Source organism: Periophthalmus magnuspinnatus, chromosome 17, assembly GCF_009829125.3.
Source record: "Periophthalmus magnuspinnatus isolate fPerMag1 chromosome 17, fPerMag1.2.pri, whole genome shotgun sequence".
Taxonomy (NCBI): Eukaryota; Metazoa; Chordata; class Actinopteri; order Gobiiformes; family Gobiidae; genus Periophthalmus; species Periophthalmus magnuspinnatus.
In genome coordinates, this window is record NC_047142.1 from 27,487,185 (window position 1) to 27,499,486 (window position 12,302).

The 12,302-nt window shown below is 38.5% G+C and overlaps 1 protein-coding gene across 2 annotated transcripts in view; it reads left to right on the top strand.

Annotated features, from left to right (window-relative positions):
• The first annotated feature begins 3,500 nt into the window (after positions 1-3,500).
• agap3 (ArfGAP with GTPase domain, ankyrin repeat and PH domain 3) overlaps positions 3,501-12,302 on the top strand; it is a 229,141-nt gene continuing 220,339 nt past the window's right edge. The window contains exon 1 of one of the 2 annotated variants that reach the window (XM_033982327.2): positions 3,501-4,288. In XM_033982327.2, coding sequence (XP_033838218.1) covers positions 3,916-4,288 — 373 coding nt within the window. In that variant the 5' untranslated portion in view covers positions 3,501-3,915. Of the gene's footprint in view, positions 4,289-5,753; positions 5,811-12,302 lie in introns of those variants that run through there. The other variant, XM_055228496.1, reaches the window with a different exon arrangement.

Below are 12,302 nucleotides of genomic sequence, written 5' to 3' on the forward strand. Positions count from 1 at the left end.
ATTTATTTTTACTGTTTTTTTAAATTATGAATTAATTATTTCTGACAATCTTTGTCTGTGGCCACAGCAGTACCTTCTCTGGTGCAACCAAAGACACTGAAGAGGCTAACTGTCTTGGCCACAGAAAATGTTTGGATTCCCAAAGGAGTTAGAGGAGGTGCAGAAAAGGGTTAGGGTTAGGGTTAGCATGCATGCTTATATAACTTCTCTCACATCTGGTCTCTGATAACAACCTTAAAACTAACATCTGTAAGTATATATATATTTTTACCAGTAGATGGCAGATGTGAAACCTGTTCCCCCCTCTCCAATCACCTGCCTTTGTTTGTTTGTTTATTATTTAATGAAGGGACAATGCATATTAAGAACAGAGGCATGGGGAACGAGTCCCACACCTGTAAATATGCAGGATTATAGCCAGTGCTAATTTTCATCCTTTGTCCCTTGTTCAGGCTCACCTGTGCTTTCTGGTCTTCTGTAAGACCAAAGACAGTATCGGCCAACAACGTACATAGCATCTAGTGGTGTTATGTAAGAATACAACAGAGCCAGGTCATCCATTTTAATTGCAAATGGTATCTTTAATATTTCCACTAAGTAAAACATAAATCTTGTGAGGGGTTATGATAAGTGCATTTCTTTACCTATAAAACATATCTTTCTACAGGACTGGTTATGACTTAGGACACCCAGGTCTCTGTTGGGGACAAGTGCCTTAGCTGTACAAACAGTGATAAGTACTGCACTAATGTTCAAACTGTGTAAGGAGAGGATGATGGACAGCGCTGCATGTGACAAAATGTTACAGAGGGTAAATGGAAAGTATGAAGCAGTTTCTGTTTGTCTAAATATCTGTTTCAAGACCAAATATCTTTTTTCTACGTATAAATACAATAGATATTTGAATTATTTAAAGGTCCTATTTTACACAAAACTGACTTCAGTGAGCTTCTATTTAAGCAGTTGACATTTAGCTTTATTGTAATTTATTATTAATTTATACCAGTTATTATTTTGATGACAGAGCCATATAAAATAATGGCTCTTGTGACTACTTTCTATTTGGTAGTACCAAATGTGGTCAACAGATGGCAGCAACAGGCTACAGATGATGCTGTGCTGTTCTCATTCAGGAGGACAAGGTTTTATACCTCTAATGTTTACATGGGGTATTTTAAACAAAATCGCTATTTTTAGAAATTGAGAAACACATTTTTTTAAATGGTCTTAGACACATTTTTTGATTGAACAAAGCCGTTAGAAGATTTATGCAGATTTGCGAACTGAACACAATAATATTCAAAAAAAAAAAAAAAAAAAAAAAAAAAAAGGTGCTATCTAACAAAATGCCTCTCTAGCGCCCTCTTCAAATTATATGTTCAAAAATGTATACATTTTTCCTGGACTTGTGAAAAAACTTGTGACAGAGTCACATGACTCTTTTGCTCTCATAGGAGAAAAATAATGTTAAAAAAAAAAAAGTCCAATATTTTTTATTATTAGGCCTGAGCGGACAAACTTCCTGGCCAGGGAAACTGCAAAAATCAAGCAGTAAACAAGCCCAGACATGACTGTGGTTAGTATCAAAAATGTAAACATTTGAATCTCCAATTTAGAGTAAGGGGGGCCTGGCATAAAAAAAAAAAAAGTAGATTGTAGATTTGACATCAGTTTTCATCAAAACACGTGTTGGGTGTGGTAATGGTGAACAATAAAATGTCAGATTTGAATGGACCCAGTGAAGTGGGTGAACAGATTTGTCAGCAGAACGCAATGATATGAAAGCCTCTATCGAATAAAATGGCTCTCTGGTGCCCTCTTCAGCTTTTAATAATAATAATAATAATAATAATAATAATAATAATAATAATAATAATAATAATAATAATAATAATAATAATAATAATAATAATAATAATAATAATAATATAAACTTAAAACGAATTATTTATAAATAATGAATTATTTTATTATTTTACTCCGAGCCACTCTGAGTCACTCACCAAAATTTGACCCTCTGAATATTAAAAAAATAACTTCATCTCACTTAATCCAAAGTTCAAGATGAGGTGACAATTAATTTATTTTGAAGTGCAAAAAATGTATGTTTCAAAGTTACTCAATAGCTCCATCTCAAAAATCAAAAAACATTATGGCAATGAGAGACCTTTTTCATCATAGATTAATGATATTTGTTACAAGTAAAGCCAAGTACAAAATACTGAGAGCCCAAAACCCTACAGGAAAGATTTTTTTCCCCCTACACTTTCATTTTCAAGCTTGAAAATTGGTCAAAATGAACTAGCCCCATTTGTGATTACAGACTAGTCTTTGTTTCTATCTGCCACTATATGACTGCGAAGTCAGAAAGTGTCTGACCTGAGTAGTATATGTAATCACTGTTTTGGGAGAAGTCTTTATTTATTTGTCATAGACCATTGAAATTTGGTGGACATATTCCACACATCATATTGAACAAAAACCCCAAGAGGTGGTCACGTGCGAGACGAGAGGCGGGAGGAGAGGCAGTGACACTTATCCCCCGCTTGCAAAGGGTGGCGAGGGCCTTTATCGCTGCGTGCGACTTTAATTATTATACTTTACAATAGGCTATTGAAGTACTTATGGACAGGAACCAGCAGGTGGCACTGTCTCCTCTCCTCTGCTGCAGTGCAGCGTGAGCTATATGTTTTGGCCCCTCATCACTGGTGAAATATTTTAGGCATGTAGCCTGTGTTATAATTTGGCATGTTGAGCAAAGGGCACCTGCTGCACTTCTGTTCTTCTAGTTTGAGCCGTATACTTCTGTTTTCTCTTCTGTGTGGCTTATTTGCATAAGCAGACCTCATGTGAGCTCCTTATGCAAAGGATCTGTAGCATGAGCTGTAGGGATGTTATACACAACTTTATTATAACAATATGGAAAAAAGTCTAGTGCTTTTTGTTTGTTTGAGATTCTATGCTGCACACGGTCATATTTGGTGTGAAAGTGTGGACAGTGTCAGACATGAAACTGTCAGTGCAGCGTAAAATGCATGACACAGTAAGTTACACTCAAACTCTGAATTCATAAACACAATGCCATATATATATATATATATATATATATATATATATATATATATATATATATATATATATATATATATATATATATATATATATATATATATATATATATATACACACACACACACATACATTTAAAAAAAATCATTTATTATAATATGCAAACTATAAACAAGTACATTTTGCACAGTATGAAGTTGTGGTGAGGTGAGGCCGGGGCTCCAGGGCCTCTCTCTCTGGACACGTCCCGGGTCTTTTACTCTTGACCCTGCGCTACACGGTGGACCCTCAGAGCTGCTGTTTGTATGTTGCATAACACTCAGGTAGGTTATTATAATGATGTGCACGTTGCGAGTTTCTCCCCCTCGACCAAATCCAATCACACCCTCCCCCATCTCAAGTACAATTACGTGATGGTGACGTTGGAGCGCGCGGAGGAGGCGCTGGGCAGGGACCACTTGGACCGAAGAACACTATTTGATTTCAACGCAGAAACAACGGCAGTGGCGGCAGGACCAGGGCAGCCGTGCAGCTGAAGCTTTGCCCCATTGTCTCCAACAAACAGCAGCACCGGGGAACGGCTGTGGACCGGAGGAGCGCGCACAGCGGTCAGCACGGCGCGTCTGGGAGCCACAAAAGAGACAGCAGCCCCGGACACAGCATCTGGCCAATAACGGAACATGAATCACAGTCAAGTTGTCATAATATGAGCAAAAGCTGCGTGTTATTGCAACGGGCGTCCTACAGATCGGCTTCTGCTGTGGCACACCGCGCGGGCTGCTTTTGTTCGCATCGCTTCAGACCCAGATCCTCGTCCTAAACTCTCCTTCTACAGAAAACACCAAGATGAATTTCCAGGCGGGCGTCCCAGTGTCCGGTATCTCGCAGCAGACTCAGCCGACCATGCCCCCTCCAGGCTCGGTCCAGGCGCCCGTGCCCGTGCCGGTTCCCCAGTCCATTCCGTCCCAGTTCGGTTCCGGTTCGTCTGGAGGCTCCGGAGCTGGTCAGTTCGGCTCGGGGACAGTTTCTGGACAGGGTGCTGGCCAGTCCGGGTCGGCGGGCTCGCAGTTTGTTTTGTCCAACTCCGCGGCCATCAGAGCTGAGATCCACCGGTTCGAGTCGGTCCATCCCAACATTTACGCCATCTACGACCTGATCGAGCGCATTGATGACCTGGCCCTGCAGAATCAGATCCGGGAGCACGTGATCTCTATTGAAGGTAAGAGCCGTGACACAGGGGGGTTTATGTGGCTCATTCATTCAGTGTAAAGGAACATGGGGGTGTCTGTTTTGAAGGGGTCCTATTACTTTCAGCTGAAAACACACTGCTGCCATTGTCACAGTGTCAACAGTCACACCTGGACTTTGGGGGCGTCTCTTACCCCCTTTATTTCACATATATACAGCCTTAAAAACGTCCCTGTGTAAATGTGAATCACAGTAGCTCAGGGGCACGTGTGCTGTCTGCAGGGCTGTCCAAGAATGGCCACTCCAACAATCGCAAAACAAGTTGAATTTAATCAGTTCCCTTTTCTGCATTGTTTGACTAATGATGTGGTTTATATTCTAGAGCTGCAATGTGCCAGACTGCATACACAAAACTACAGTCCATCAACAATATTATACTGATTTACTTCTGGCATTTGTGCTGTTTCACTTCACTTTTGGTCATGTTTTGAGTTCTCGGTTACCATTTTGGAGCAAGCTGAGATGTAGGTGATGTTGCCTGAGTGTCTAGTGAAGCCCAGACACCAGCTAAACGTGAAGTCACATGCTGCTGGTTCATTTTTAAGGAAGTGACCTGCAAAAACCCAAACACTGGCTGACTTGTTGGAGATCTCACAGTATCAAAGGTGAAGGAGACCTGGTTATAGAGTGTCAGGACCTAGGGATTAGCTGTCCATCAAGAAGCTACTAGAAGATGATGATGCTGATATGTGTGTGTTACGGTGGCACTGTCCTAGCGCTGGTTTGTGTGTGAAAGGCTCGTGTTGACATGAGGTCACTGTACTGTCAGTCAAACCTGCTGTCATCTGTCTTGAAAACAGCGTAATGTGATATGGAATAGTGCCGTGGCCAGGCTGGAGCTTTCGTTTTCAATAGAGCTAACGGACAAAAACCTTCAGATGGAGGCATTTGTGTGCAGTCTCATTCTGCATTGTGATTTTGTTTGTTTATTAACTGAAGAATGGGTTGAAAGGGAATATGAATCATTGCACGTAATGGGGTACACCTTAAACACACAACCACTTTAGCTTTGTCAGTATACAACCTACAGCATTAAGATACTGCACAAAAAGCTTTGGAATACATCCCCTTAACCCTTACCCTTACACAGAACTATTAAGAAGAGGCATTGGAAATTATGTAAGCCTGTTTCTGTCATATCCAATCGTGCTTTTGTTTGGACAGTAATGAAAAGCTATTTTAGGTATAATCTGTGTCACTATCTCTTTGTGTTCTCATCACTGTGGCATGAATTCACATTATAGATCTTAAAATCTCACTCGATCTGGCTGATTTTGTCTCCGCAAACTGCCTTCTACACGATTTTACCAATCTGGTGTGTAGTTGACATGTGCAGGGTGCTGGGTGTGTAGCTCTCAGCCAATCAGATCGCTCACAGCACACAGAGTGGGAGCCAGTCCGAGGCAGCAGTGGGAGCACAATGCCGGACCAGGTGCCCAGGAAAACGCAGTATATTTAAATGACAAGAGGACAAAAGTCATTCACAAAACCAGGTCAGTTTGTGAGGTCGTCGCCATGGAGTTACTTCTCATTTCCTTAGTATTTTTGTGTTTCACTTTGATATCCTCAAGCATTTTGGAACTTTATACTTTACCCATATTTCTGTATACAGATTTAGTCACTATAGGCTATAGCTCAACCATAGTCCCTGGATCAAAATACACCAAGATAATATTTCATTTCATTTTCTCTATTGACACAGAAATAAGATAAGAAACACAGTGGATATTTTTTTGGGTTTGTTGCCAAGTTGGCTCATAGTTAAACAGTAAAACTCACTGTAGGACTATTTATTTATTAGTTTAGCAATAATATTTGGAACATTAGCTTAACGCTTTATGGCAGACGGAATCTTTCACAGATGCATAGTTAAATTAACACAGTATGAAATCTGCAGAGATCCGATCAAACGTTTAAGAAAAAACCCTTAGACCTTCTGTTGTCTTGCTGAAGTATTGTTACATAATCCACAGTCTATTGCAGCCTTTATGGTTTCTGAGACACACTGGGCCCTTCTTGAGTTATCGTTGAATTTGTGGCTTTTGAAATCCCTATTCCATGAGGCAGTTTCTTTATTTTCGCTCTCCAGCAGGCGTATTGGCTCATCTAAGGACACCGAATACTTGACCCGTAGAGAAGCCAATCTTTACACCAGCCATATTATTTGGGCGGTGCATATTTGGAGAGCGGTGGTGGGGTTGCACAGGTCTGTTCTGTTCTCTTTCACTGTTGAATGTCATTTTTTATTGAAGTTGCCCCGATATTCTAAGTATAATCATAGGGCTGGAGTATAAGTTGCATTGGGAGATTCAAAAACAAACAACTAAACAAAGAAATAAATATGGCTTTTTAGTTCTATATCTCTCCAAAATTTGAATTCTTCAGCTCCTTTAACCTTTAGTTCAGTAGAGATGGGGCAATTCCAGGTCTGAAATCATCCAAATGATTCTAGTGAAGGTGTGTGGAGTTTAAAAACACAGTGGAGCACTTCCTGTATTACCACATAATCACATCACAAGGTGAAACAGAGTGTTTTCTGTTTGAGAGAAGAATTCAGCCTAAATATGCAGTGTTTGTGTATTAAACATGTGTGAATGAAACAAAACACAACTCCAAGTCTGTTTGTGATGAGGAAACAACGTTAGAACAGAGATCATGGGACATTTAAACAAAAAAAACAAATGCTAAATATATTTTAACAAAACTCTTGAGCTCAACTAGATGATGTTTCCTTCCTATTAAATGAAATAAATCATCAGTAAATATTATTGTACCAGATGAGGAATCGTGCCTTGTCTCGTGTGGGGGGGGGGACTTGCCAAACTACAACTTCCACATCTACATTAAAATATTTGTCTTGGTTGCATAAATGAAAGTGCAATGGTGTGACGTTTCTCTTTAACCTTTCTGTGTCTGAAACTTGAATTTAAGAAACGTTATGCAATTACGTACACAATTAGGGCTGTGCAAAAAATATCGTATCCTTTAATTTAGTGATACAGTAATAAAAAAATAATGAAAATTAATATTTATTTTTTTGAGAAAATGTGGCTGATCATTAAGTGTCCTGAAAGCCTTTATTTTTCACTGAACCATATCGAATCAATTTGAAATATATTGTATCAAATTTACAGTGCACTGTATCGAGATACGTACCATATCGTGGCCTATGTATCGTATGAGCAACTTCTTAATGATACCCAGCCCTATTTGCAATGGTAAGACATACAATTTGCAATGGTGTTCACAGAGCAAAGATGTATTAAATCAACAAAACACCCAACAGTCCATCATTACTGCAGACCATCAGATGTTATATATGTTATCTTATGTTATATTATGTTATATTATCTTATGTTATGTTATCTTATGTATGGTTATCTTATCTTATGTTATGTTGTTATCTTGTCTTATGTTATCTTATGTTATGTTACCATGTTATCATATGTTATCTAATGTTATCTTGTCTTATATTACCTAATGTTATGTTATCTTATGTTATTTTGTTATCTTGTGTTATGTTATATTATCTTATGTTACAGATGCTTCAATTCAGCTGGAAATTTAAACAGGATTAATGTAGACTTTCTTTTTGAATTCTAAAATCCGCTAAACCCACACGACCGGTCAAAAGTTTGAACATGCATGCTTTCTACATATTTATGAACAAACAGAAGACATCAAATATATGACGTAAGATGTATGGAGTTATGGACTAAAGACAAAAAGGTGAGTAGGTTTTAAAAATGTTTTAGTTTCAAATCCTCAAAGTCCTTCATATATCTGATGTCTTCTGTGTGTATCTTTTGACTGGTACTTTATGTTTAAACAACAACAGCCAAAAGTTTGGACACATCCTCTCATTGAGCTTTTTTTTTCTTTATTTTTAATACTTTTTACATTTTAAATATACACAGAAGACATCAAATATATGAAGTAAAACATATGGAATTATGGAGCAAACAAAAAAGTAAAACGTCAAACAAAAGCAAAGGAAGAAGAAAATAAAATATATATATAAAAAATAGTAGTTATTTAAGTTTCTTTCTTTACTACATAATTCCATATGTCTTACTTTATATACACAAAAAATACATAAGATATATGAACTGTAGAAAAAATAAAGAAAAAGACACACTGAATGTGAGGGTCCACTTCTGACTGGTCGTCAGGCCTGTCATGATAATCACTATAACCACTTATCGTTCTATGTTTGAAAATTGGAACTATATTTTCTTGGGGTCATTATTTATCATGTTACTTTTTCTTTGCACAACTGGGAGATTTGTGGAGTTATTTTTGGTCTATATGATCAGATTTAAGCCATAAAAGTTTGAATTCATAACGTGTCTGACTCATTACAGAAGCAATCTATTGACTGAAGTGTTTCATTCTGTTGTTTATTTCTTGCAGCTCATGATTTTTAACAGTATTGTAGATTTAGAATAGTTTTTGTGGTTTAAATCTGCTCTTGGGCTTTGTGTCAGTGGCGTAAATGAGCTTCAATATTATTGTTGATCGTCTTTATTTACTTCAGCGATGTATTGAACTTGAGGATGTGTTCTGGTGACAGGCCTAGTGGCAGTGTGTGTGGCAGTGTGGAAGCATAGACACAAACTTTAAATGTCATAAAAACTCTCCCAGTATTTTGCATTACTCCTGGCGCCTCACACATAACTCTCACCACAAGATACTCAGTCCAACTGTCAGTTCTGACCTGAAAGTTGTACTTGTGGTGAGCATCATGTGATTTCTCATCATGTCGCCTGTGTGAGCACTCGTGCCTGGAAAAATCTGTGTGAAGGGAGACAGATGCAGTTTTATAGCAATTCCGTTTATAATGCTGGATAATACATTTTGAAGCTCTTTTTTATTGAAATGCTGCAGTTTTTCTACAGCTGTTGGGGCAGGTGTTTCTGTTGTCAGAGCTTGGGTTCTTGTGAGTCTTGACTCTTGTGAGCTTTAATCCATGTTCTAATGCTGTTCCCTCCTCAAAAACATGCCTGGAATTGTGTTTTGTTTCATTCACACATGTTTGAGTAACACTTTCTTATTAGTCTGTCTACATCTCCAAAGCTCAAAATGCTCTGTTCCACCTTGTGATGTCATGAATTAGTAGTTTTCAAGTTAACAGCTTCTTTTACCTTTAGTTCAGTAGAGATTGACAATTCCAGGTTTGAAATCATCCAAATGATTCTAGTGAAAGCTTATGGGGTATTAACACATGATGACATCACAAGGTGGAACAGAGTTACATTCACACATGTAAACATGTGTGAATGAAACAAAACACAACTCCAGGTCTGTTTGTGACGATGAAACATTAGTACACAGATCAGGAAATAGAGTAACACAGGCCCTTTAACATTACATTTGTTCAAATCTGCTTTTGTGGCTTTGAATATCTGTGAGCTGCAACAGTTCTCTACTATGAGATCTGACCAGAATCTCAAATGTGTAATCAGGATGCAGAGGAGAGTTTCAGGAGCTGGACTCAAACGTGAGCTTTGGAACATCGTGTCGTTAAAGACTTTGAACCCAGCCTCGATGCCAGCGTTGATCATGTTCCAGCGCTCTAACAAGCCCCAACTTGGAAGGGCAGCGACAAACGAAATGGCCAGACTCCTCTTCACCTGCGCGTGGACTGCGGAGTCGTTCCTCCTCAATCTTGCATCATTGCAGAGACACTGTTGCTAAGAAACCGGTGGCTCGTGCATTTGGCTGAAACTGCTGTAGAAAGAGTGGAAATTACAGCCTTTACCAGATGAATTCAAATTACTTGGGATCTCCAGATGTATTTTTGATTAGCGGGACCCGAGATTTGTTACACAAGTCGGAGGCTATGGCCCGAAGTGTTTCCATGGTGGCGGTGAATTCTCCTGTTGTTGTTATGAGCGTCGTGTCATTGGCTGCCAGTGGCTCTGCTAACACTGCAATGCTATATCCAAGGAATTCGGAGCATGTGTCCTCATCACTCCATTAGCGCTCCCAATACAGTATCTGCATTGATGAGCTGTGTGCCGTTGTCTCTAATATCACACAGAAAGCTTTTGGATTTAACCATTCACTTTCAACTTAACATTCAGCAAAGCTCAAACAGAAAACTCTCTGCTCCACCTTGTGATGTCATCATGTGGTAATACAGGAAGTGCTCCACTGTGTTTTTAAACTCCACACACCTTCACTAGAATCATTTGAATCATTTCAGCCCCGGAATTGCTAATCTCTACTGAACTAAAGGTAAAAGGAGCTGTTAACTTGAAAACTACCACTTCATGACATCACAAGGTGGAAGAGAGCACTTTGAGCTTTGGAGATGTAACAGACTAATAATAAAGTGTTACTCAAACATGTGTGAATGAAACAAAACACAGCTCCAGGTCTGTTTTTCAGGAGCGAACAGTGTTAGAACATGGATTAAAGCTACAAGAGTCAGTTTTGTGTAATATAAGACTTTTTAAACAGAAGTAAAGCACGGCTACAGTCGGGCAGAGTTCTAATTATTGAGAAAACGCAAAACCCCAATGTTTTATTCAGCTCCTCAAATTGTTCTTAAGACGGGCTTATATTTAAAAGCGAAAGAGCACTAATTCTGTACCTATTTACAAAACTAGCACCAATGAATACTTCTTCGGTTTGTCGGATGTTTTAAACTGCATTTTTGTGGGTGTTTACATTGTGTTCACCATTAACCTGAGAGCATCATAGATCTGAGCTCTACTTTAAGAGCGCTTCAGTCATTTAAAGTTATGACCAGTGGTGGAAGGAAGTACTCAGTGTTGTTGCTCAAGTAAAATTACAGATACCAGAGAAAAAAAAATATTCGAGTAAAAGTAAATCACATGAAAACATAAGTAAAAGTATTAAAGTACCTGTTTAAAAATGTTAAATGTTCTTAAAATCTACATGAAATTCCTTTACTTTTTACTCATTAAGTCTTATAAAGCTTCAAATGTGGTGATTTTGATAAAGATTTGAGCAGAATTTTCTGTTTTTATTGTATATTTTAGCGGTACACACAATAATAAAAATACTTTTACTTTTCAGCCCAGTTCAAAAATGTAGTATAGAAAGTACAGATACTGCTCTCAAATGTACTGAAATAAAAGTCAAAAGAAAACACTGTAAAATGTACTCAAGTCAAATACAAATACCTAAAATTCTTAAGTACAGTACTTTACTACTTTTACTTCATTTGTTCCACCCCTGGTTATGACGTAGGATGAGTAACACATCAATATTTTTCCAGTTTAAAGCAGCAGCCGTTTGAAAATCTATATTGGAATATCTATATATCAGCTACAGAGCTATAAATACATAATGTCATAATTGGAGATTGCAGTTTGGAGGAACTTCACTTCTGAGTGACACTGCACCGGTTCAGTCCCTGTGCTTTTAAATGAAGTTTTGCCATCTTTCCTGCCAGTCCAATGTTCACTTCTATCCTGTCTCTGCCTCGTCTCCGCTGCAGCATCTCGTCTCCTGCCAGTGGCCATCTTGAAACACCATTGTGAAGTAGCTCTGATGATGCAGCAGAAGCTAAAGTTTGTAGCAGACATTTAGCAGTGAGCCTAGAGCACTGCAGCACTTGAGTAATCCTGATGGCAGCTTACTTTCTCCCAGAGATGAGTCATAAACACCAGGGGAATGCAGAATGAGCCTGTCCCCGGAACGCTCACTCAGCCTCATGGTGTGTTTATTTACACAACAGTTATTCATTACTATTACTTTTTACATCTAAAATCTGAATCTGTAACTCTGTAATGTTTTTTCACCACCATGAAGGTAACTAAGCATTGAACTGTACAGGTAAAGTTTTTTTATTTTTTTATTAAGGAGCCGTCACTCAACAGGAAGTGAGCATGTGCACAATTCCAGCTCCATTGACTCTGGCTCCAATTCACTTTCTATTGAAAAACGGTGTCCCCTCTCTCTGTAACTGCTGCTGTCAGACTTGTCATTTTGGTCTTAAATCTTTGTATTAG